At 41.4% G+C, this 22,954-nt stretch overlaps 1 protein-coding gene across 1 annotated transcript in view; it reads right to left on the reverse strand.

Annotated features, from left to right (window-relative positions):
* Window positions 1–22,954, reverse strand: part of DCT (dopachrome tautomerase) — a 33,034-nt gene that overhangs the window by 5,020 nt on the left and 5,060 nt on the right. Inside the window, exons 2-7 of the mRNA XM_002918642.4 lie at window positions 19,392–19,691; window positions 17,257–17,357; window positions 16,957–17,123; window positions 15,432–15,611; window positions 13,492–13,627; window positions 1,036–1,237 (exon numbers count right to left, since the gene is read on the reverse strand). Coding sequence (XP_002918688.1) covers window positions 1,036–1,237; window positions 13,492–13,627; window positions 15,432–15,611; window positions 16,957–17,123; window positions 17,257–17,357; window positions 19,392–19,691 — 1,086 coding nt within the window. The remainder of the gene's footprint in view (window positions 1–1,035; window positions 1,238–13,491; window positions 13,628–15,431; window positions 15,612–16,956; window positions 17,124–17,256; window positions 17,358–19,391; window positions 19,692–22,954) is intronic.

The following is a 22,954-nucleotide window of genomic DNA, read 5'->3' on the forward strand; positions in this document are numbered from 1 at the left end:
CAGAGAGAGAGAGAGAGAGATGTGAGCTCACAAGTCATTATGATTATACACAGGCAGAGATTTAGGGAAGATGGAATAGACGCAAATGGGGAAAACTCACCAGCATATGGGCTGTGTGTTTTTGGGGTTCTGGACAAAATAAGATACTTTTTATTGTTTTGTCTTTTCTGCCTCAACGTGTCCTAAGATTGTTTAAATGGCCCATGGAGCTATCTTGGGGCCTGGGCAAATAGAAAAATATGTGCCTGTGTATATACTTACCAAAATATCCTCCTATATTTTCAACCAAGTGGAAAAAGCTAATAAAAAATCTACAGTGTAAAAACATGATTTAAAGAACTTTAATGAAGAACACACAAACGTGCAGCTCCATGTAGCCCAATCTGTTGGCAGGCCAACGTCAACCTCATAAACCCGCAGGAGCAGGGCTGGAACGGGCTAACTGGAAACAATTGGTCTCATTACAAAATAATGCAGGGGTGAACAAACAATAACAACAGCCTGTCTTTATTTAAAATTTTGATGGTGTAGTCATCTTTTAGTATTAATTTTGATTTTTAAAAAATATTATATTACGTTATTATTTATCTCAATTACTGAATTTTTTGGTTTCCCCTTGAACTTTGTGCTCAGGACAAGTGCTGCATTTGCTTCACCCTAAGCCTGGCCCCTCCTTCAGGTAGTGATTCTCCAAGTCCTGACGACCCCCACCCACATGTGGCTTGTGCATTTCGATTTTATTGGCTAGACATTTCAAACCATAGCCATTTTTTTATTAATTCAGATTATTTATTTATTACATATGTATTATAAGCTATTATTTATTAATTCAGTCATCAAACCAGTCCCTTTTCTGATGCTTAATTGGTAGTTTAAAGGCTCATTTTGCTAAATAGATATATTCTAGAAAATTGCTTATTAGCAATTAACTAGACCTGCGTACTTGAATTTAAGGTCTTGGTTTGCATTTTTGAAAAGAAAGAAAGGTCCTTCAGAAGATGAACGAATTATTCCCTTAGAGGTTGTATTTGTTACCTGGCAGATCGATGGCATAGCGGTAGCCAAGTTGGTCTGCAGTTAAAAAGAATTCCTCGTTCGTCACCGGAGGGAAGAAAGGAACCATGTTATACATCCTATTGTGACCGATGGGCGCCAGCTCCTGAGGCCAGGCATCCACAGAAGGATGGGATCTTTTCATCCACTCATCAAAAATGGCATCGGTAAAGGAATGAAGTACCTGCGAGACAATTGAATGTGGCATTTGACATTGATCTGTGCATCCCAATCAGGCCAATCTGATTGGAGCTTTCTCCAAAGTGGAATGGGGTTCTTCTGGACATGAGGAACTTCTCGACATCCAACCGTACCTCAGTGACATACCCACTGACATTTTTAGTTATGTTTTCAAGGCTGCACAGCATCTCTCCAAACAGGATCACCAGCCCCTTTGTCAAGTGAACAAATAAGAGTTCGTTTGCAGATTTAACACTGGTTTGGGAACATCGGATGCCTTGCGTAAATGGGTGTTAATTATTACGTTGGGGTGAAAGACAAGTATGATAACATAGAAATCTTTGGTTTTGTTTTGAACAAAAGAGAAAGAAGAGGCTGTGTTTAACAGTATTGAAACAATGGATAGGGAAGGAGGGAAGGGAGGAAGGAAGGAAGGAAGGAAGGGAGGGAGGAAGGGAGGAAGGAGATGAGGGATGAAGGAAGGAAGGGAAGGAGGAAGGAAATCTCCAAAATGGGTTTTCAAATTTTTCTCAGCAGGACAGCTCTTCTATGTACTCACTTTGTAACACCCTCATTTGAATTTTCAGTGTCTTGCCAGCAAAAGAAAGTCTAAAAACTGTTGTGATGTACATAATGCTCATTTTTATTTTCTCAGGGAAGCTGTTAAAGTCCTTCTCAAATACAGCAATTATTACATGTTTTAAAATATTAACAGCAAAATTTCCACATTTATAGCCCCAATTTTGCAACACGACATAAATGTGAGAGTTCAGCCCAACTTTCATGCTGGGTTCCTCTTTTATTCCTAGACTGTAAGTTCAAGGACCTAGGGACACTGTGCCCTTCTCTTCCCCTGGGTCCCAAGTGCTGTAATCCCAGACCTGTCACACGGCTGTAGGGGGGTACTTATTCTAATAAATGCTTATCAAATGAATTTATTCACCGGACCACCACTATTCCTTGTACTCCAATTAGAGCAGTGGCCAAATTATACTATAACTTGTTACTTATTTATCTATTTTCCTTAACAACACCCCTAACTCCTAAAGGTCAGAGATCAGGTCTATTCACCTTTGAAACATCAGCTTAGCATGCAACTTGGACAGAGTCGATGTTTAATAAGGATTTGTTGCCTGAAGACAGTGCCATGCAAAATAGTTTTGACTCTTGTACAATTCAACTAAAGAGGCCCTTTTCAATCTGGTGCTTTTTCCTCAGCTTGCAATCCTGTTTCTTCTGTTTTCTGGCATCAGTCTATCAAGGACCCGTGCAATGGTCCCCGCCCTGAAGCATTTTCCCTGATTGCTCTCAGCCTGAATTCAGAGCTCTTTGTACTTCTCGAACCCTGTAAGTGCATTGCTCTTCTGGCTTATGTAGCTGTTGTTTACTCATATCTTACCCGCGGTTCCTTGCAGTGAGTTGCCCCAATCAGGCAACAGCAACTTTCTACCTCTACTGTCTCACAAGGCTACACATAGAATAGTTAAAAGAATCAAGTGATTTACTCAAGGAATTTTTTCCCGAATGGATTTTTACAGTTCACGGCAGAGACAATCATCCTAAAAACAAAAACATCAAATTTTAAGACATGGGCTTTTGCAGAGATAAAATATTTTTTTCTTAATTCTAAAATCTTAGCTTTGAGTAACAAAATTGAAGTTCCAAAGAAAGAAAGGCATAATGTTTATTGCATAAGCAACAACTTTGGAAGACACGTGATAATGTAAGTGATCAAGGAGATCACTTACAAGGAGAGCTTAGGAAAAATCATCAGCCCTGAAAAAAGAGCTGAGTGTTAGTTGTTGGTGTAGGTCGCTGAAAAGGTATGTCATGTCCTGAATCCTGGGGACTCCAGATAAGTTTAGAAGGTTCCCAGACAGAGAAGTTGTGCTTCATTTTCCAGCCAAAGCCTGCGGAGCCTGTCAGTTTCTAATAGAAATTTTGCCACAAGCATGGAGCCCAAGCAACAGGCTGATGCCTAAGGATTGCATGCAGTATTGTTGCTTACCAAATATCCACTCTCCTCTTCTTCCTCTGTAACTTCCTTTGTATTTTGAGTGTATTTGAGTATCAAACTATCCCTGAGATTGAATTAGGAGTCACTGGCTGGGATTTCTAAGGACGCTCTTTAAAGGTGGCGGTCTCAGCTTAAAGTGACCATTTTTCCCTTTCCATTTATCCTTGCTGTTTCCTGGAACATGGATGTGATGGCTGGAATGGCAGCAGCCATCTTAATTGCCAATTATCAAAATTAGGAAAGGAAGCCACTCACCAAGGGTGGGAGAGCAAAAACACAGAAGGGTCTGTGATGACTCCGGAGATACTGTACCAGCCCTGGACTGCCTGCCACTGGGGATCTTTTACATTAAGAGAAAAATAAACCTCTTTTTTTTGTTTGAGCTTCTATAACCGGTTTTCTGTTCTAAGCAGCTGAACCAAATCATAAGTGATACACAGAAGAAGTAACTAGGTGTGTACCAGAGTGTATTTTCCAAAGGTCACACAGTATCTCCTGAGCTTTTAGATTCTATCTGAGTTCAAGTCAGAGATCAAATTGTGATTAGAAAAAAAGACAAGGGACTCTCAGGACACAGAAAGATCCAGGTTCAGTGCCACAAGAGGCAAATAACTTTTGGAAAACACCAGAATTCACCCAGTGCAAAGTGTGAATAATTAAGGAGGGGACAAGACTCTGCAGCAATTCATAATTTGGAGAGATAAAAGAACAGGGCAAAATAACAAGGAGAGATTATAGGTCTCAGAGAGGCTATAAAACATTATACAGTAAATGCTCTAGTAGGAACTCTATACAGAGCACCCAATTTATAGAGTGTAGTAAAAGAGGCTAGTGTGTGCCAAGAAGATGCAAAGAATGCAGTAAACAAACGCTGCAGGCAATAACGTCTCCGCAGTCTTAACGAGAAGCGGTGCAACCTGTAGAATAGGTATTTTTGTTAGAGTTGTGCACATTGTTTCCAAACAAGGTACCTCGAACTGCTCTTGAGAAACTAATAGCATCTCTGTTTGACGTGAGTCAGAAATGAGCTCACTTAAAGTCTCTGTGAAGGCTAAAGGTAATTGGAGGCTACGAAATACAAGCAAAAATAAAGTAACAGTACACTGTGGTGGCCTTATGTCTGCTACAGAGATACTTTGTTATAGTTGGGTATTAAAAATTGAGTGCTTCAGAAATGAGGTTACAAATTTTGGTTCACAAACCCATTCTATTTTGCTCCAATAACGTAAGGATAGGTACAGGAAGGAAAAAACTTCACCTTGGAGGCAGTATTGAAGAAAATGTGATTCCATGGGCTTTCAAGGTAAAATTTTTTCAATGCAACCCTTGCAGAAAAAAGCAGTTCATCAATGGCTATTGTGCTTGCAGGCATAAAGAAACTTGAATAAAATACAGGAAGTGTGCATATCTTTTTCAAGATCAGTGGAGGATAAAGTTACTATCAAACTTAACCTTAATTTAGATACCTGCACAATCGGATTCCTGCCATAATGACGGCAGGCTCCAGTCCATCACCAAAGACCAGCGCACCGTGGTTTTCACCACCTGAGTCCATGTGCTCCTATCCAGAAGACATCATTCATGGCCAGAGTGAATCTTACTGTGATAATGTTCTGCTCCTTTGAGAGCTCATATATGCTCGCTCGGAAATCACACAACAGACACCCCCGGTTTCATATGGGAGGTTCCATTTAAAACTTAAGATAGGGGCATCTGGGTGGCTCTGTTGGTTAAGCATCTGCCTTCAGCTCAAGTCATGATCCCAGGGTCCTGGGTTCGAGCCCTGGGATCGAGCCCTGTGCTTCTCCCTCTACCCCTCCCCGCCCCGCTCATGCTCTTTCTCTCTCTCTCTCTCTCTCTCAAATAAATAAATAAAATCTTAAAAAAAAAAAGGGGGGGCGCCTGGGTGGCACAGCCATTGAACGTCTGCCTTCGGCTCAGGGCGTGATCCCGGCATTCTGGGATCGAGCCCCACATCAGGCTCCTCCACTATGAGCCTGCTTCTTCCTCTCCCACTCCCCCTGATTGTGTTCCCTCTCTCACTGGCTGTCTCTCTCTCTGTCAAATAAATGAATAAAATCTTTAAAAAAAAAAAAGATAAAGCACCCTTTCTACATATGTATAATAACATTGTATACAAAATATACATAAGTATACATAAAACATATGCAATATACATTGTATGTAAGATATATTAGCATGTATATAAAAAATTTCAATTATGTATGGTGGCAGATGGTAACTAGACTAATTGTGATGGCTATTTTTGTGATATATACTAATACTGAATCATTATGTTGTACACCTGAAACTAACTTAATTTTATATGTTGGTTATATCTCAATTTAATAAAGAAATATCAGTTAAGCCCTTGAGGAAGAAAGCTTATACTTTAAGGACTAAACATTGAACACATGCAAACAGAGGGCTACAGGAAGTTCTGCTATTAGTATGACATTTTTAAAGGAAGTTACCAGTTCAGCATATGTCATAAGCGGGTGGGGGAGAGAACCAGGGGGATGTCAGAAGAGATTCTAGATAAGAACTGAGATACTCCTAGGCCATTCATGTCTAAGGAATCACCAAAACTCTAGGAGAAAGGAACCCAAACCAATGCTATAACCACTTTAGATTTGTATGTAAATGTGGTTTGCCATTACACTACTTAATTTCATCAATGATCAAGAGTACATAGTCCATCTCTTAGTATAGGTTTAGTTCTTCTCAATAGAGCTTGGGTTTATCCTTACGAAGTTTAGAGTTGCAAAGAACTTCTTCAGGTGCCATTTAGCACCTACGAAGTCAAAAAACAAAATATCCCTTAGGCCAAGAGTGCAGAAATCCTGCCATCGTGGGACACTCCGCCCAAGCCGATGGCCAGCCACCATCTCCAATCCTTGAGCTCTTGTAAAACTCACCAAGGCGTCAGACTCTGTAGGAATGAGTAACTTCATCTCAGTTGCTTAAAAGTACATACATCAGGGGCGCCTGGGTGGCACAGCGGTTAAGCGTCTGCCTTCGGCTCAGGGCGTGATCCCGGCGTTATGGGATCGAGCCCCACATCAGGCTTCTCTGCTATGAGCCTGCTTCTTCCTCTCCCACTCCCCCCTGCTTGTGTTCCCTCTCTCTCTGGCTGTCTCTATCTCTGTCGAATAAATAAATAAAATCTTTAAAAAAAAAGTACATACATCAAATAAATAAATGTAGCCTTATTCAACCTTCTGCAGGGCGATTTGCCTGTATCTACCAACACTTCAAAAGCATTTATTTAATCTTTGACTTGGTAATTCTATTCTCTTGACTTCCTCTACATGACCATGCACTGAAGTATCATCTACCAAGCAAGAAATTAGAAACCACCTATATGCCATTGATAGAAAACCGGTTAAAAATTTCACGATAAAGCCACACTGTAGAATACTATACAGCCAGGAAAAAGGGATGGGAATGGCCTTTATGAACCACTATGGAATGATTTAGAAAAAGTAAAAAATACAAATAAAAATAATGAAATCACAGAAGTGTCTGTAGCATGCTGCCATTCAGATAACATATTTGCTTGTATATTTATAAAATGAACCTGGAAGAATAGGGGGAAATGATAATAACTAGCTGGGAGATGGTAGTGATACAGGGACTTCATCTTATGTCTCTTATATTTGAACCCCTTATTGCATTATCTATTTTAAAATTATGAAAAGAACATATTTAGGAAACTTGTAACATCCTAAAGAGTCTGCATTCTAAGTGCAATTGTACAAACACAGACTATGAGAGGAAATAAGCAGAAAATTGAGACAGAATTACAGACAGTTAAAAATCTTTTTGCCAATACTTCTGTAACTCTAAATCATTAAAAATTGTTAAACTATTAAAAAATTAGAAATTAACATAAAATAATGTTAATTTAAATACTCAAGGTATTAGCCTAATTATGCTTTTTCTTTTTTTTTTAAGATTCATTTATTTGGGGGTGAGAGGGAAAGATTAGAGAGAGAGAGAAAATCTCCAGCGGATTCCCCACTGAGCAAGGAGCCTGAGGCAGGTCTCGATCCCACAACCCTGAGACTGTGACCTGAGCCAAAATCAAGAGTCGAATGCTTAACCAATTGATAGGCTTTTTCTTTTGTAAGAAAGATGAATAAAATGGATCCATTTTTAAGTGCTTCACTCTTGGGGAGAGAGAAGCAATGTCCTATATTCTTCTTTTTAAATTTTTTAACTGAACTCATACCAACCCACAAGTATTTTATACTTGTTATTATGACTTATTAATTTTACTAATTTTATTACAGCCTAGAACAGTACAGTCAGAAGGGGATTAACTTCATGTAGTCCATTAGATTCTTGTTTTTAGAAACTCATTTTCTCTTTTCTTGCTTTCTTTCCCTAAATTAATGGAGCTATCTTACCCAACTGTTAGTCACTGTTAAGAAATATAAATGAAGATAAGACTATGTGTACATCCTATTCCATGTAGAATTTCAGTGTATAAGGTAACAAACACATGAGCTATGCAGTGAGTATTAGCAATGCAACCTATGAATGCCCCAGTCACTTAGGAATTGAAAGAATTAGAACTTGCCGAACGTACCTTTCTAAAAGGATAACATCCAAACACAGTCCAGGAACAGTTGCTTTGAAATTGGGAAGAAAATATTTAGTCTCTAACATAGTTTCTTTATTGGCAGTTAGTTAACTCAACTGTTTAACTTTAGGGTCTATTGGTTTTCCCTTTTTTCCCCCCTAGATTATACCAAAATTCAATACTGAAGACAGCACTACTTAGCATTTCTGTGACCTAATCGTATTTTCCATGATAAAGGTGTGCATTTCCTTCAATTACCCTATGAATTATTAGAACTTCAGAGACTGGTTTTAGAGTTTTTCTTGTATTTTAACATTATACCTTTTACTCATTATTGTGATCATATACAACTTTGTACCTCTCTTGCTTAAAGAGATTTCACGAAAATAATTTTAATAAATGCTGTAAGCAATATATTTGCATAAATTGCCTTGCTGTCATTCTTTTAATTGAAATGCTTTAACCTGGATCTCAATATGTGCGAGAACTATTTAAGCCTGAATTGGCTTCAACATGAAACTCTGTAAATAGCCTAAAGTAACTGTGAGTTCTGGAACTAGTCCCAAAACACTGCATGCCTGCAAAAAAAAAAAAAAAAGGCTGTGGCTTTTTCTCTATTTATATGCACATGATAACTTATACCAAAGAAGAACAAAATTTTAAATATTAAAGGTATTAAAAGTAATGAAGACAAGGGTGATTACACATCTAGTATTTTGAACTACATGTAAGTCCCAGAATTCCTCATCCATAAAGTCATGATGTGGGCTCTCCTAGAGCAGGAAGAGAAATATGACTGATAGAGAAAAAATACTGCAGAGAAGCAACATTAATTCCTTAGAGCAGGAGTTGGCACACTAAAGTCTGTGGGCCAAACAGAGCTCACCACCTGTTTTTTATCTTTTTTTTTTCTCCCCCTCTCTCTTTTTTTAGAAAGACATCATGAGAGAGCATGGGGGTGGAGAGAATCCCAAGCTGGTGCCACTCTCAGCTCAGAGACCAATGCAGGGCTCAGTCTCATGACCCTGAGAGCGTGACCTGAGCCAAAATCAAGAGTCGGACACCTAACCAACTGAGCCACGGAGAGGCCCCTCACCACCTGTTTTTTAAATAAAGTTTTATTAAAATACCACACTCGCTCATAGATGTATTGTCTATGGCTGCTTTCCCACTACAGTGGCAGGGTTGAGTAGTTGCAACAGAGATCACTTGGCCTCTAAAGGGTAAAACACATGCTATCTGGCCACTCACAGAAAAGTGTTGCCAAGCCCTACCCACAGAATGGGCATCCTCCGAAGAAGGAGATGAGATGTAACAATCCTTGAAACTTAGGATGTTGAAAAGCAAGTTACTAGCATCACCCTTATTTCCTTTAGTAGGAGAGAAAGGTTGTGTGGAGACATATAATCCTTAATTTGCCAGAAGATTCTGCTGCTCTACTCATACTATTTTGGAGTACTGGATAAGGAGTACTGGGACATTTTTTCTCATGAATATGGACTGTGTATAAATTATATAGTTGAAAATGTATGTTTTGTAAAAACTGATTTAGAGAAATATAGTATAGATAAATAGATGTAAAGATATATAGCAGAGAAGGGAGACACAAAAACTTCTTGGCATAAGCCGATGGCTGAGACAATAGCCAGAAAAATGATGTGAAATATCAAGTTAGAAGCAATAAATAAGGCAAGCATCCTACAGAAGAGCTAAGATGGCTGTGGAGAGCTTGCACGGAAGCCCCCACCTTGTTGGAGTTGGGATCAAGAGTCCACATTTCTGACAACTCCTTCACGTTTTGTTACACAAATATGAGGAAAGAAACACTTTTTAGAAAAAAGGAATCGCTCATCAACTGCTCCATCTCTGGATTTCCCACAGCTCACCTTTGCCAGGCATTCGTCTCTCTGGGAATCCACGGAGCTACCCAGACCTTCACACCACCAGGCAAGCTTAGAGCATTGTGAGCTCTGCCTTTACCTCCCTCTTCATATCTCCTTTTTTTGTACCCTGAGTGGAGTAAAAATAATAAATCACCTTTGAAATACCTCAGTATGTCTTGTCAGTAAAATTGCCTTAGGGCCCAACTGCCTGCCATGGAGAACAAGATAAGAAACCTTAATTAAGGCTTGGAAATTCAAAGCCAACATATATTTCTTTAATTCTTTCCCAGCGACTACCATAAAACACGTTGTTGTCTTATGATAATTCTTGTATTGTACTTGACAGTTTCTAAAGCAGCTTCGTATTATTCTAGTCTATTAAGTGTTGCATTAATGAGCACACCACTCTCTTCCAACAGCAGATCAAGCCCTGTGACCTGCACTTTGCAGAGGGGGAAACAGAGGATTCACACGGTTCAATGAGCCTCCCAAGACTGCACAATTCAGGACTAAATAAAAAAGTTATTTGACTTGTAATCCAGTGTTCTTTTGACTATGCCATGTGGCCTCCCAGAAGTCCAGAAAAACAAACTGCTCTAAACTGATGGTATGGACAGAATTACGGCCCCCTCAAATTCATATGTTGAAACCCTAACCCCCAATGTGACTGTATTCAGAGATGGGGCCAAAAAGAGGTAATTAGGGTTAAATAAGTTCATATGTGTGGGGCCCTGAGATGATAGGACTAGTGCTCTTATAAGAAGAAACCCCAGGGGCGCCTGGGTGGCTCAGTCGTTAAGCGTCTGCCTTCTGCTCAGGGCGTGATCCCAGGTCCCTGGGATCGAGCCCCACATCAGGCTCCATGTTCCGCTGGAAGCCTGCTTCTTCCTCTCCCACTTCCCCTGTTTGTGTTCCCTCTCTCACTGGCTGTCTCTCTCTCTCTCTCTGTCAAATAAATAAAATCGTTAAATAAATAAATAAATAAATAAATAAATAAATAAGAAGAAACCCCAGAGAGCTCATTGCCCCTCTCTCCACTGGGTAAGAACACACCACCAAGAAGGCAGTGGTCTGTAAGCCAGGAAGAGAGATTTCCCCAGGAACCACGTCACTCACACCTTGATCTTGGACTTTCAGCCTCCAGAACTGTGAGATATAAATTTCTGTTGTTTAATAGTCTATTTTATTTTTGTTATGGCAACCTGAGCAGACTAAGATAGACTACTAACATTAACATTAAGGTGAGGAAAAATTCTGGGGGGAAAAAAACCCATAAAGTGTTTGTTTGTTACAATACAATCTATCCTAGATAATAATTTAAATTCAAAATGCTGGCAAAATAAAAAACAACCAGTGGTGAAATTTCTTCTTTGAATTGCTCTCAAACCATCCATCCAAGACACACAACCTTGATGGCAGAGGGTTAAAATAGTGGGTAGTGAATTAAGAATCTGTAAAGCTGAGACATGGTAGGGGTTTAGCAGCTGGAATACAAATGTTTAAGAAGTCCAAAGGCTCTAAGCCAGCTCTGGTGAGCTGTACTTCAGGGGGGAAAATGCAGCCCCAGACATCCTGGAGTGGACCTGGCACTATCAAGGAGGCCTTGGTGTTCTGTCGGGCATAAACAATTATGGAACATCAACATCAAACAACGTCTCTCTGTGACCATGATGGATCAGGGCAAAAACAAGACAACTCCATGATTGTCTCTGAATGTAGACAAAACATGAACATTGTCCAAACCATACAATACCTAACGTGAACATCAGCCCTTTCCCGGCTAATATAAGCGACTCCCACTAAGAATTACTAAGAATTATTGGGGGTACTCAATGATAGAATTGCCCCTGCTTCCTGACAGCATCCAATCCAGAGCAAAGCCCTGTCTCGTTAGACCCTCCCCAAATCAGCTAGCGCAAGCCCAAATCCTTCCATTCTTTTCTAGCACCTGAGCCACTAGACGGTTTCCCAGGGTGTCCCAAAAGCAAGGGATACACGATCCTTGGTCTTACGCAATCATGCAACCACGTGTTCGCCACCAGTGTTCCTTGCGGTCTTCTGCTGGAGGGCGCTGACCAAGGACCGCGGGGATAACATGGCCCCGACCTGCACCTTCCCTGTTTTGTTAGTCTCCAGAGAGCCCCTTGGTGAGCAGATTTTAAAACTAATGTAGTTTGGGATTCTAACATTTACAATCCCATTGTCGAGTTTCTTTCTGTTTTTTCCTTTTGTTTTAAAGGGAGACAGAAATCAGACTCAAACATAGCAAGGGAGTTAGTTCCTCACACTTGTAATTTTAAAGAACCATAAGGTTCCCATAGTCAGCAACAGCTCTCTCTCTGTACTGGCTGTATTTCCTCTTAGAGATACGAAGCCAGTCAATAAATTAAGGGACATCAAATACGGTTTTTGTATTAATTGAAGGCATTTGTCATTTTTTCTGTCCAGCACTGCTTTCCCCCACGCTCCACCCCTCTTCTGACTAACACAAACCTTCTTTCCTGCAGAAAGCTCCCTGAAGCAGTGCGCGCAGGGCTCACACACATGCCGGGAAAACCAGGGTGAACACGTGAACTTACTCTGGCCAATCAGAATACCTCATTCCCCTTGCCACACTGATTGGTTCATGGAGGGCAGGTAATCCAGAACTGGCCAATCCTGGGACTGTTCGCTACTGTGGTAACATGGCTGCTTCCGGCCCCTGCCCCACGTGCTAAGCTGGTAGCGTGCATATTTGTGGCTGCCAAAGGCTAGCTCATTTAGCACATGGAAAGAGGTTGTTTACGAAGACAGAGACAGAGCTGATGTCATTTGAGACCCCAGATTCAACAATACCTGAAGCCAGCAGCACTCCTCAGTTTCCCAGTTATTGAAGTCAGTAAATTAATTTTTATCCTAAATTAGAGTAGAATCTACTCATTTGCAAACAAAAAAGAAATAACTGAATATACCTGCAAGTTTGCAAACTGACCCAAACCAGTGTTTCTGTTCAGCACTACCAGGTTCTCTTACACATTGGCAGCCTCCTGCGTTTGGGGGTGGGTGTTGGCTATAGTCCAACAAGTAAACTTGTTACTAGGTCGTATTAACCATGAAAACAAGTAAAGACCGGATTCTGGTACACCTACATTGATTAGAGAGTAGACACAGAAGGAATGAAAGAACCGGTTCTTATACACCCAGGGAGGTCCACACTGTCTTCTGACAAGTGTCTTCGGTGGAAGATTCAGTCCAAAGTGGACACAATGCTATTACGACAGCAGGAAGAGCTCATTTTTAGGCGGAACGCTTTGTGAATGAAGGAGCCAGGACCAAACATCAACAGAGTGGACTTCCTGTGTTGCCCCAAAGGTGCCAGGTGGCTGGGCTTCATGCGAGGGTCACGGTGGTTCCACCACTCTTGTTCAACGTCACTCATTTTATCATTGAAAAATTATTGTCATTATACTAATTTATTATATAAATTATGCTAAATCATGATATAATTTATAATATCACTATGCTAACTTAAGAATCCACCTCTAGACTATAAACTCCTGTCTGGTGTCATTCCAAAACCAAGCATTTCTAAAGCGCGGGTTTCTGGAAAGGGGACTTTTTAAATGCTGCCTAACCACCTCTAGGGCATAGAATAAAATGAATTTAACATTTGAATACATCCCATTGTTCACAAAGAGAATAAAACACCAAATCTTAATCTTACTGAAAAGCAAATAAATCCAACATCTTACGTTAAAAATTTTTCATCTATTCTGAGCCTTTGAACGTACCACAAAAATAGGATCATTGGCGGCAGAATGTGGCAAAGCGCTGGTCCCGTTCAGGAAGGAATGAACCAAGTTATGTAGGCTCATCACTTGAGAGTCCAGGATGCCGTTTGCTTTATCAAAGCCTTCCAGGGCATTCCTGAGAGAAAAATCAGTATGTCAGCGACAACAGTTACAATTGATAAAGGTCTCTTTTTATTGTTTCTAGCCTAAATATCAGTCTTCTGACTTGAGATGGGGTAGGGACATGGGAAGCTCTGTCATAGCTAATTAAATTAGTCCCAACTTTTAATGACGATCTTCTATCAGGGGAGGGAACTCTTTTTTTTAATTTTTTTTAAAGATTTTATTTATTTATTTGACAGAGAGACAGCCAGCGAGAGAGGGAACACAAGCAGGGGGAGTGGGAGAGGAAGAAGCAGGCGTGGGAGAGGAAGAAGCAGGCTCCCAGTGGAGGAGCCTGATGTGGGACTCGATCCCATGACCCCGGGATCACGCCCTGAGCCGAAGGCGGGCGCTTAAGGACTGGATACCCAGGCGCCCCAGGGGAGGGAACTCTTAATCAATGCTGCTTCTGCACCTGCCTAGTTGGATTATACCTCTTGTGTATACTGTGACAATTCTTTACCTTCCTATCTGTCTTCCATGCCAGACTAGGAAGTCCTAGAGGACACAGACTGTGTTTTCTCCAGATTTTTATTGCCAGAGCTCAGTACCATGCCCAGCACAGGGTCTGTGATCAGAAATATTTTCTGAATTAACATATAATCTTATATTCCCATTTCTCAACCAAATAGACCTCCAGGTTGACTGTAATATATTCAGCTTTCTAAATGTATCCCCAAATTCCTCTCATCCTTGTCTTCTTCTCCTCCCCGTTTTTAGGAAATGCAAATTGTCCTTATCCTAACTCAGTGATCCTCAAATTTGAGCATACATGGGAATCACTGGAGAGAAACACGTATTTCGTGCCCCAGTCTCAGAGTTTCTGATCAGGAAGCGTGGGCCGGGTCTTCACAATCTATGTTTCTAACCAGCTCCCAAGCGATGCCAATTACAGTGGTCTGGGCCCCACACTTCGATAACCACTCCCTTAACTCAAATCTGTAAAGATTGCGCTCCATGTCAATAGCATTTTTACTACCGTGAAAAGTAAGCGGATACTCCTTTTCAAACAATCTTAAATGTCAGCCTTTATATGACCTTTGACACTACGCTGAGAGCTATGTCCAACCCCACACAGACTCTGAGCTCGGCTACACTTGGCACAACCTCTGCATTTTTCAGTTTACCCCACCTCTGCCCCAAATAACCCATCAGATATATAATCCACACTCAGGAGAGAGAGTCTCTGGTTTGGGGGAAGACCATGAATCTATCCACCGCATCTTTTTGGAGCCCCATTCATCTTTGTTAAAAATCTTATTTATATCCATAGTTATTTCTCACAATTCTTAAAGTCTTTTTTAGGGGGAGAGAATTATTAGTTGGCCTTTAAATTTCAAGTATTGTAACATCATTGCTGTGCTGTAACTTGAGTTGCCTTTGGTCTGTAATGCTCCTCTGAGATCTCAGACTTCAATATTAAGGTCTATGGCTGATACATTTAAAAGAAAAGAAAAAGAGCATGAGAAAATATTTTTTAAATACTCTATTTAATGAAGTACCCTGGTTCTGAACACTATGTCTATATAGGCCACAATTAGAAATACAAAAGATGGCTTTGAGCAGCTATGTTAGAAACTATTAAAACTACACTATCCATTGTAGTGGGTGGACAATGACTCCCTAACACTGATTTCTTGTTACCCTTACTTGTCAAGCCTTCTGCATGACTCCACTTTGTACATGGCTCCCAACACCCGGATGTCCTTCCAGTTCGTCACAGCCAGAGGCGTGAAAATCTTAAAGTATTTTAAAATGCCATCTAACAGAGCACCAACCTGAAGCTGAAGGTCGAGTTCTGGAAGAAAGGGGGGCTGTCAAACTTCTTGAGAGACAGACAATCTTGTATGTCTTTTAAAGTTGGCAATTTCTCACTGTTTAGTCCCACTTGATTTCTTCTTAATAGACCTTCGTAGGTCCCATTACAGAGGGTGACCCGGCGGTTGTAGTCATCTAGGCTAAGGGTTGTAAGGAGAGTAAAAATGGCATGTTTTAATTTGTGGAAAAGTATCATAACTTTGGGCCAAGCAAACCAATGAAAATCTTAGTCATGATAAAATCTTATTGCAGTTACCCACGCCAGCATGCTGGCGAGCGCTGTCCAGAAGGCTGTAGGAAAAGCTTGGCGTGTAGGAGAGGGAATTCCTGCTAGACTGGCCTACACCCCCGCAAACACATACATGCCCAGACTAGGGGTGCGTTCAAGGAAACCCAACAAAGACTCGGGGCAGGGGAGCTAGAGCCTTTGGGTTAAAAACAGGAGGGTTTGGAGGAAACAGATAAATAAAGGAAGGGAGGGGGCGCCTGGGTGGCACCATAGGTTGGGCGTCTGCCTTCGGCTCAGGTCCTGATGGTCCTGGGATCGAGCCCCCATCTCGGGCTCCCTGTTCAGCCGGGAGCCTGCTTCTCCCTCTGCTTTTGCCCCTCCCCCTGCTTATGCTCTCTCTCTCGCAAATAAATAAATAAAACCATTAAAAAATAAGTAAATAAACAATAAAGGAAGGCAGAAGAACCTCTTGGGGAATCTTTTTTTGAGACGCGTACCGGAAAAAAGAAACAAATGTAAGGAATCACTGAGGACAGGATTCTCCATGGGCTGCAGGCTGCCCATTTGCTTATGATGTGTTCCTCAGTACCTCAGAGAGCATTCTCCCCTGCCCCATTCCCCTGCCCCTCTCAGCTCACCATCGCCCTATGGTCCAGGCATACCGGACTGTTTCCAGAGACTTGTCCAGTTTCATACATGGCGTTCCCTTCATCTAGGACACACTCACCACCCTCCCCTCCATCTGCTTGAGGTCGGCGCCTCTGCCTCCTAGAGACTTCCCCTGACGCTCTCCTTGGCTTTGCACTTAACATCTATCATGATACTTTTCACATCGTGTTGTAATTTGTTTACGAGCAAGCTGCCTTTGTAAATATAAAACGATATCCAAAAGGGAAGCTCTATTGTATTCGTCCTTGTATTGTCAGTACTATTACACTGCTTGGAATAGGATCAGTACTTAAGAAATGTTTGGCTGAACGCAGAAACTACTTCTCCTTTTAAAACAGTTGATCTAGAAATGATAACCAAGCCCATTCGATTCACAAGTGTGATTTCCAGGCCTCTGGTTTTTTTTTTTAAATGAAAGTGCTCAGATTTTTTTTGAAATCCCACTTCCCTCAGGAAAACCATTTTCAGAAACATGTAAAAAGAACCCAGCCTGCATTAGAAACAGAAATACAAAGTGCCTCTCCATCTCTCAAATGTAAGAAAATATGGTCTCTGGATTTCCATTGCAGGTACACGTGCACCATTACCTATCACAGACGATTTCCCAGCTGGAGAATCTTGAGTTCTGACTAATTAGAGTTGGATCATCTTGTCTTGCTGCCCCAAGCAGCTGGTCCGTACACACGTCACAGTCGTTCCTCCCAGTGGCAAAGTTCCAGTAGGGCAAAGCAAAGGACTCATTGCCTATGAGTTGCTAAAAGCAAAGGGCGTGCCTAGTTATTTAACTCATAATATCAAATACAACAAGAAAGCATATAAAGCAAAGACTGAGATGGGTCTTGACCAAACGCAAAATTAAAAATACCGAATGCATAGTTTCAACCAACCTGGAGATCCCTTTCCAGCCACAGCAAATGGTACCGATGCCAGGTCACGAAGGCAGGTCCTTGGTGTGAGAAGTCGATGGCCTTGTATGGGCGCCCTGGTCCTAAAGCAAATGGGAAACATATTAAAGCTCATGGAATATAATTTTTTTATAAGAATCCTTACCCCAGTGGGATGTGTCTGCAGAGCCAGTAAGACCATGCTGTTCTAACTGAAAAAAAAAATTTTTGTTTTTGTCATTTATCGCTCTGAAAGCAACAACAGCAACAACAAAACAATTTCAGAAGCAAACTAGCATTTCTAGGGTAAATTCTCCATCTCTTGAAAGTTTGATTGTCAACAGAGATCCAGACACATTCAGGTCATTTCAGCTTTGAGAGTCCAGGTCAAATATTTAATTTTTAAGTAACATTTTATTAAGATGAAATAAGAGTATCGGAAGGATTAGGTCATTAGGACCTCAATGAAATATATTTTCCAAAGACATTTTCTAACCTACTCCCTACAAATGCACTCATTTACAAGGGTGGGATTAATTAATAATAAAGCAACTTGGACAGCTCCTAGTCCTAATTCAGGCATTTATGTCACCAAAAAGAACTTCCATGGATTTTGCCTCCCCCATCCATCAGTTACAACCACTAGCTGACAAGCATGGTCTCCAGGACTAGAAGAGAGAAAAATACATTCAAACCAATTTGGCTGGCCACTGGAACCGCCAATTTCAGTGAAAAGCTCTGGGCAATTTAATGACCCCCTTACTGCCCATTCCATCCTTCTTCCACTTTCATAAAAGCTTTTGATGGTTATGTAGAAACTTTAGCTAACTTTAGTTCTCTTTCAAAATACCTATAATAACTTCAGAGAGCTGAACAGACACGAATATAAATTTAATTCCTAGGTATGACCAGAAACTATAGTCTTCTTTCCCTCTTGGGACACAGCCCTCTCATAAAACAAAAATTCCTCCAAGTGATGACAGGAAAACCATAAACGTTTATAGCCAGAAGAGCCCCCTTATCTATCGAAAAAGAAAGACAGATGCTTAGCGGAGAGGCACGATTTTTAAGGACTCACGCTGAGGAAAGACATGCTATTACTAGCTGAGGGCTATGCAGACCTTTTTTAATGTTTTAATTCAGAACAAAGCTTAATGTTCCCCAAACGAAATGATGAGGTGAGACCAAGCAAGGGGGAGCCAGTGATAAACACAAGGACAGACAATTCCAATGAGAATCTGACTATTCAAAGGGAGCTTGACATCTTCATTCACCCTGACCCCAGCAAGGGGCCCCAAAGGTGGGGATAATAGGTACAGCCATACGCAGAGTAGAACCAGGAATGGACTCACATCCCCCTAGAGCGAGCGGACGTCGGTGTCTTCACTGGCTGAGAAATATCCAAGGGTGTAGCTGGTCCTACTAGATTAATGAAGTTCTTAACAAACAGCTCCCATTCCCAGTCTTACACAGGCCCCGATGTTCAGAATCTAGAATGGGCAGGGCACCATTTCCCCAGGCATCCACTGTAACGGTTCAAAGGGCTAATTCAGGAGGAAGCCTCCATTGCCGGAGCAACTTATGCTCTTCCTTGACAATCCGACTCCGAACAAACCTGAGAATCCCAGCAGCATTGCACCATGTTACAGGCTCCGTGAATGAGGACCCAGAAGTCTACAGACTAACCCACGCGGGTGTAACGAGATGCGCGCTCTCCACACAAACGCTCTGATTCTGCACCAAGTTTCATGTGCTTTAGCACGTGTTCGGTTAATTCCTCTAATTTGAGGGAAAATGTCAGGGAGGGCTACATGTTTTCTTCTGGAATCAAAAGGAATTTGCCTCCGCTTCACCAACTCTTACCTTTGAAGATTAATAGCTTCATAGTGCAGAGTTTAGACTTTGAACCCAAAATGCCAACGACAGGAGAAAACGTTTCCCCAAATGTCAGCCCACCTACGGGTAGAATGTGCCCCATCCCAGCTTTCAGCAGCATTTGATAAACCTCCGACTTTCATAAGCATAACCCTTCCTGGGGTTGCTCTCTTGTTAATTAACTTGCCTGAAATTACTTCCGCACCCGTCCCCCCACGGCCCCAAGCTATAATAATATACCCTCGGCTAAGGAAAAAGCCCACCTAATAATGTATCTCTAACGGAGTAATAATGAAGCCACACAAAGAAATCATAAATGCTGCAGTTGGCGATCTGGGGCTGGGTCCCGTTGGGCCCCAGCAGGCCGAGCCAGTGCTGGGTGGTGATCACGTAGTCGGGGTGTGTCGTGTTCTTGGCCAGGTCTAAGGCGTCCAGGAACTGCTCCCTCTCCTGAGCAGTCAATGAATGGATATTTTTCCGGATAACCGGGGCTCTCCTCTGATTGCAGTCGTGGCCGGTCCAGCCAAACTTGCAGCCTCCACAGTTGTAGCCCGCGAAATGTCCTAGTTTATTTATAAAAGAAAAAAAAAAAGGGAGGGGGAGATGGAAGAGGGCGTCAGTGTATGTAACTTGGAAGAAGTGTCTGAATTTGAACTCTGGGATAGAACGGAGAAGATGAAGGTGTTTGCAAGAAGGCAAAGAAAGCCACATTCCTTCCCTTATTCTCCTCTTGAAATGTTGGCATTTCTGAGTGAACGGAGCACTAGGGTTCCTTAGAAATACTCCCAGCAAAGACACAATATGAAAGGTATCACAAGCTGTCATGTGTGGACCACGTCCCTTCAAAATTCGTATGTTGAAGTCTAACCCCCAGTTCCTCAGTATATGACTGTATTGGGAGCTGAGGTCTTCAAAGAGGTAACGAAGTTAAAAATGGGGTCATTAGGTGGCCCCCCAATCCAATATGACTGGTGTCCTTACAAGAGGAGGAAATTTGGACACTAACAGTCACAGGGGAAAGACGATGAAAAGACCAAGGGAGAAGACAGCCACCGAGAAAGCAGGAGAGAGGGCTCAGAAGCATCCAAACCTGCTGACACCTCGGCCTGGGACTTCAGGCTTCCAGAACTGTGGGAGAACAAGTTTCTGTTTCCTCCCCCCACCCCCACCCCCTGGCTGCACAGCAGGCTTGGCTGGCCGTGCTGCTGAGCCCTGCTATCCTGTGGCACATGGAACAGGACCCACACAGAGGCAGGGGTTCATTGATTTAGAAAAGGAAGAGAATATACACCCAGCTCAAGGTGGAACCAAAATAAATAAGCTGATTTCCGGGAATTTAGGTGAAATCTAACATTACAAAAGCTGGTTTATTTCACAAAGGAGACAGAGGTAAGATAAAATCAACGGAGGCTGGCGGGTCATAAAGGTGAATTAGCTGCCAAGGTATCACGAAGTGCAAATCACTGCAGGGCTTCGGCTCTGGCACAAATGTCCCTGCTTTATCAACCCAGGGAAGGAGTACTGGTCATAGGAACCAAGCACCTTCCTGATTAGCATCTAAAGTGCACATTATTTCAGCTTGTCCTGGACTTTTCCCTTTTTAGTCTTGGTTACTACTTTTGGTATGACCAGCACTTCATTCCCTAGGTGGTGATAAATTAAAGAGTAAACATTTAAATATTATCGAGGCAAAAAGTTGAAGCAAAAGGGGATAGTAATGCTCATCTCCCAGAGGATTAGAGGGGTTACATAAAGCATTAATGAGGGAGACCAACTCTCCTCTCTTCCACCTCCCCCTCCTCACCTCCTCCTCCCCTCCTCCTTCCTGCTTCCCCCCTTCCTCCTCCTCCTCCCCTAACACCTTGCGCCTTCCTCCCTCCCCCTTCTCCATCCTCCTTTCCCTACCTATACTCCCCTCCTACTCCCCTGCCTCCCTCCCCGGCCTCCCCCTCCTCCTCCTCCCAGACCTTTTTACTGGCTCTCACTTCAGCCCATAGCACTTTTCCCTCATCATCTCCTTAAATCCCTCTTTGCCTGGGTTACCTACTCCTGTTTTCAGCCTCATGATAGGTGGCCTACAAGGTCATTCTTGACTCTGACAAGGTCAGATGCCCCTACCCTGAGCTCTCCGGGCACCTCCTATGCCCCCTCTGTTGGATTTATCACACCAACAGTAATTACCTACTTGTCTCAGATACAGGCAAGTGGAAGGTAGTTATCCCATGCCTAGGCCTGTCTTGGCCTTATACAAAATGAATATTTGTTGAATGAATAAAAGAAATAGAAAACCAAGTCACTTGCGCACTTTAAAAATCGTACGCTTTCATGTGCAGTCATACCTCGATAGAGCTGAAAATTTTTTGAAAAATTAACTAAAAACAAAGAAGTGTAAAGCATATGGTAGATAATCCAAGAAACATAAAATTCCTTCTGCCTCTTTCTCCCTATCCTGGTGGATTAGAAGGAAAAACAGGCCCTGTAAATAGTTTTAATAAACTGTAAATACCAAAGCAGAGGTAAGCAAAAAATACTATGACCATAGTAGAGAGAGGATTATTTGAATTTCTAGAGACAAAGAAAATTTTACAATAGCATGAAACAAAATTATTAGCATTTGTATTATGTAAACGAAAATGCACAGGCCTCCTTTTCTATTAACCCAATGGATTTTTTTGATGGTTAAAGGAAATGTCATTAAACATATCATGAGTAGGAAGAATTTTTCTTAAGGTAATTTATTTGGGTTCTATGCTCCTCATAACATACGAAATATCCTAACTATCCTCACACAGCTCAGTTATCCGCAGCTGTCTGCGTTTTAACACCCCATGACGATGTAAGTAAAAAATACTTAAAAGGAAAAAATTCTGCTAGTCCCAAGACTGAAACATGTTTGGAATAGTTTCAGTTAAACATTAAAATTTACATGGATTACTAGAGTGAAACTATTAAGTACAAATTATTTATAAATATTTATTGAGCAACTACTATAGTGTCAGATAGTATACATCAAATCCAGAGTTGTTTTCCCCCAGGGAACCTACTAAAATTGTATCTCTGTTTCAAAGCACCTTTGATTAAAACATATCATCTTCTCTGGCAGTTTTTACAGGAATAGAATATTTTTTGAAGAGCGAATGAAAAACTACATCCAAAGAATACTAAATACCCAAACTTCCAGCCATTTACCTAGAGCCAGATGACTGGAGGTGGTTATAAAGCCACAGCTTTGCATTAAAAGAGTGAGTCTCTCTTTCAAAATGCTGACGAATACCACACCTCAATTTTATAATAAGCAACTTAGTACATTTCTACATTTAAATGCATAAAACTTGTCTCTGAGTTTTGTTGAAATTGAGTAATTCATAACTTATGCCATGATTTAATATTCCTTCACTTCCTTTACCACAATTATTTTTGATTGCTAGAAACAAAATGATCGATGGCTAATTATCTCCCTCATTTGTTTATTCAACAGATAATTTATTAACACCTACCGCGTAAAGGGCAGTCAAAACTCAGCCTGCCTCCCTCTGTGCTCCCGCTTGTTATGTTCAGAGAAGTTGCCATGCTTTATAACTTTGAACTTCACATCTCCAAATCTGTCATAATGGGATAAGAGTTCTACTTTACAGAGTTCTTATGGAAAATAAGCAGGTTAATATATTAAGCACTTAGAATAGTGTCTGGTACCTAGTCAGCTCTATGTGAAGTGTTGTTATTATTACTAGATACCACTTAGAAGCAGTGTTGTACTTGTTTTCATGCTGTCTTCCTCATCCACTATACTGTGGACATCTTAAAAATCATATTATGTTTCCCCCCC

This window comes from Ailuropoda melanoleuca, chromosome 7 (genome assembly GCF_002007445.2).
Source record: "Ailuropoda melanoleuca isolate Jingjing chromosome 7, ASM200744v2, whole genome shotgun sequence".
Classification (NCBI taxonomy): domain Eukaryota; kingdom Metazoa; phylum Chordata; class Mammalia; order Carnivora; family Ursidae; genus Ailuropoda; species Ailuropoda melanoleuca.